The sequence below is a fragment of the Quercus robur genome, chromosome 12 (assembly GCF_932294415.1).
Source record: "Quercus robur chromosome 12, dhQueRobu3.1, whole genome shotgun sequence".
Taxonomy (NCBI): Eukaryota; Viridiplantae; Streptophyta; class Magnoliopsida; order Fagales; family Fagaceae; genus Quercus; species Quercus robur.
In genome coordinates this window covers 26,668,232-26,671,391 of record NC_065545.1, presented here as the reverse complement: position 1 = coordinate 26,671,391, position 3,160 = coordinate 26,668,232, and the positions used below count along the sequence as shown (strand labels likewise).

The 3,160-nt window shown below is 40.7% G+C and overlaps 1 protein-coding gene across 1 annotated transcript; it reads left to right on the top strand.

Moving 5' to 3' along the window:
- Positions 1–2,594: 2,594 nt before the first annotated feature.
- Positions 2,595–2,948, top strand: LOC126708322 (uncharacterized). The gene has a single exon (XM_050408119.1). The coding sequence runs from the start codon at positions 2,595–2,597 to the stop codon at positions 2,946–2,948; it is 354 nt and encodes a 117-aa protein (XP_050264076.1).
- The last annotated feature ends 212 nt before the right edge of the window (positions 2,949–3,160 follow it).

Below are 3,160 nucleotides of genomic sequence, written 5' to 3'. Positions count from 1 at the left end.
GTAATGAACCTAAGCAACAAGCATATGCAATTTCTTCTTACATTCTCTCTCTATCTCTCTTTCTCTTTCTCTCTAACTCTCTCTCTCTCTAAACTTTCTAGGAGGCCTAGTTCCCTCGAAAGAACTACCAAAAGCTTTCTATCATTTGGTATTAGAGCCAACCACCCCCCTGATTAATCGGGCATAGCTCATTGAGTATGGGATCAAATGAGTTGCGACTTTGTGGTCGGATCCCGAAAGGGACGACCTAGAGGTTGGATTAAAATTACTGATAATTGAGTGGAGCCACCAAAAAAAAAAAAAAGGGCTACCAACGGGTCAGTGTCGCTAGAGTGAGCTGTTGTGGACGTTGGTTGTAGAGCGTGGTGGTATGTTATGATCCTAGTGTCCCACATTGGCTAAGTGTAAGCTTAACCATGTGTTTATAATTTGATGGTAGAGGGAGCATTGGTTAGGCCAAAGGGCATAACAAGAAACTCATAATCACAGTCCCTCATTCTAATTTGATGGTACCCTGATCTGAGATCCAATTTAGAAAAAATGGATGCACCACACAACTCATCTAGTAATTCATCTACAACAGGAATGGGGTACTTGTCTTTAACAGTGGCTTTGTTAAAGGACCTATAGTCAATACACATCCTCCAACTACCATCTGCCTTTTTCACCAGCAAAACAAGAGAATAAAAATGACCATGACTCACCCTAATGGAACCAACTTCAAGTAACTCATGCACTATTTTTTCTATCTTAGTTTTTTGGTAAAAGGGGTACCTGTAAGGTCTTTCATAGATTGGAGAAGAGCCCTCCTTCATAATAATCTGATGCTCATGAGCCTTTATAGGAGGGAGGCCAATTGGCATGTCAAAGACCTGCTTGAACCCAAGTAACAGGTTAGAAATGGCTAATGATGTTGCACTAGAGGAAGCGGAGAAGAGCAAGACACAATCTACAATACCAGCCCTTTCTTGACTGAGGGCCTAAAGAACTAGTCACCCTTTTGAAGAACAGGAGTAGAGGATTTCAAGCCTTGTAGCAGCATTGATTTGTTTTGGTAGTCAATCTGCATAGTAAGATTCTTGAAATTCCACTGAATAAGGCCTATGAGTACAACCACTAAGTCCCTAAGACCACATCACATCCCCCCAAGGGACAAACATTCAAGTCCATTTGGAAAAGAGTCCCTTGTAACCTGATTTGAACTTCATGACAAGCTCCTTTAGTTTGTAGGACATCCCCATTAGCCACTTTAACCTCAAAACAGTCTTGAGTCGAAATTGGTAACTTCAACGGTTTCCAAAATGCCTCATCCAGAAAATTATGAGTACTCCTACTATCAATCAAAATTACCATATCATGATGATTGATTCTGCCTCAAACTCTCATAGTGCCTGGTGATAGGCTACCCAACAATGCATAAAGAGTGATTTCTACAAACCCTTCAGGGCATCTACTTTCTTTAAACTGGTGCAGCTCCTATTGAGAATTATAGACATCATTCACCTCCTCCAATTGCACATTTGGCTCAACCTCCTTAGGCACTTCTTGTAAACCTTCCATAAGAAAGATTCTTGGAGTCCTACACTTATGTCCTATATGCCATTTATCTTCATAGTTGTAATACAATCCTTTCTTCCTCCTTTCCTCCATTTGTGCAAGAGAAATCTTTTGAATTGGTAGCTTGGAACCTTTAGGATCATTCTTGATCACTGGTGGACGACCAAGAATTGAGTTTTTGATTCCCTCAGTCCAAGGTTTTGGATTTGCATTCCTTCTACTAGCCCCTAAATACTCTTCTTGGATCTTTGCAAGACCATATGCAGCACTCAAATTCTGGGGGTTCAACATTCTGATAGGCAATCTAATTTCATCCTTAAGACCACTTAAAAAACAACTTAGTTTATGCTTCTCAGATAATTCTTTGATCGTGTTGGACAGTGCTTCAAACTGACCCTTATACAAAGCCACACTACCAACTTGTCTTAGCCTAGTCAGAGTTTCCATTGGATCATCATAGGCAATTGCTCCAAACCTAATGTTTAGAGCCCTCACAAAAGCTTCCCAACTTGTGAATTGGCCAACTTCCTCTACCTCTTGAAACCAAATCAGTGCCTCTTCCTCCATATGATATGAAGTCAACAAAATCTTTTGATTAGGTGGGGTATTATACAATTGAAAGAACTGATGAGCCTTATACACCCAGCCTGATGGATTTTCACCTCTGAACTTTGGAAATTCCAATTTCATTGATCTTGGGATTGGTGCTAAAGTTGTTTCTTGAAAAACTGGGGATGCTGACCCTTTTGGAGTAGCTGGTCTCTAACGCCATTGACTACTAGCTTCTGTAAGTTCTTGCACAGTCTGAGTCAAAGTTTGCAACATGCCTGTGAGAACATCTATCTTATGATTGATTGCCTATATTTCTTGTGCATTTTGGTCTGTGGCAAGAGAAAGAGCATTGAATTTATTGTTTAAAATAGAGAAGGACCAAGTTTCTATCATGGCAACAGAAATTCGATCCTATGAAAGAATGAACTAGCTCTTCAAAATTACCATATCTTGATGATTGGGTCTACTTGAGGCTCCAACCTTACATGCAATTGTCCCTTAGAGCTAAAGGGTTTAACAAGCTATCTCCCAAGTATTTTGGTCCTTTCCAGATTCTGCAGATGGTAGGACAGGTGGCCTACAAGTTAGCTTTGCCTGCTAGTTGTCTGCTTCACCCAGTTTTTCATGTCTCTTGCTTGAAGCCTAAGTTGGGTGCTCACATTACTCCTTTCCCTACCATTCCTCCAGTTGACTTAGATGGTTTTCTCAACCCTGAACCTACTGCAATTTTACAGCAGAGGTTTAAGAAACTCAGAAGTAGAACCATTACTGAGGTTTTGGTCCAATGGCAAGGGCAATCACTAGAAAATGCAACTTGGGAATCTCTTTACAAGCTTTAACTTCGATTTCCTCACCTTGTGGGCAAGGTTCTATGATGGGAAGGAGAGTATTCTGAGAGTTGTATAACTCTGGTGTAGCTATAATTGGTGTATTGGTGAAGTTGGGTGTAGCTGTATTTTCTAGTGTATTGTTGGGGGGTGCATTGTTGGGTTTGGCTGAATTTGAAGGCTGTAGCATCGCATGGTTGAGTTGCTCTGCAGTTATGCAACAA

Coding starts and splice junctions, on each gene's coding strand:
- LOC126708322 (XM_050408119.1), top strand. CDS start 2,595: ATGCAATTGTCCCTTAGAGCTAAAGGGTTTAACAAGCTATCTCCCAAG.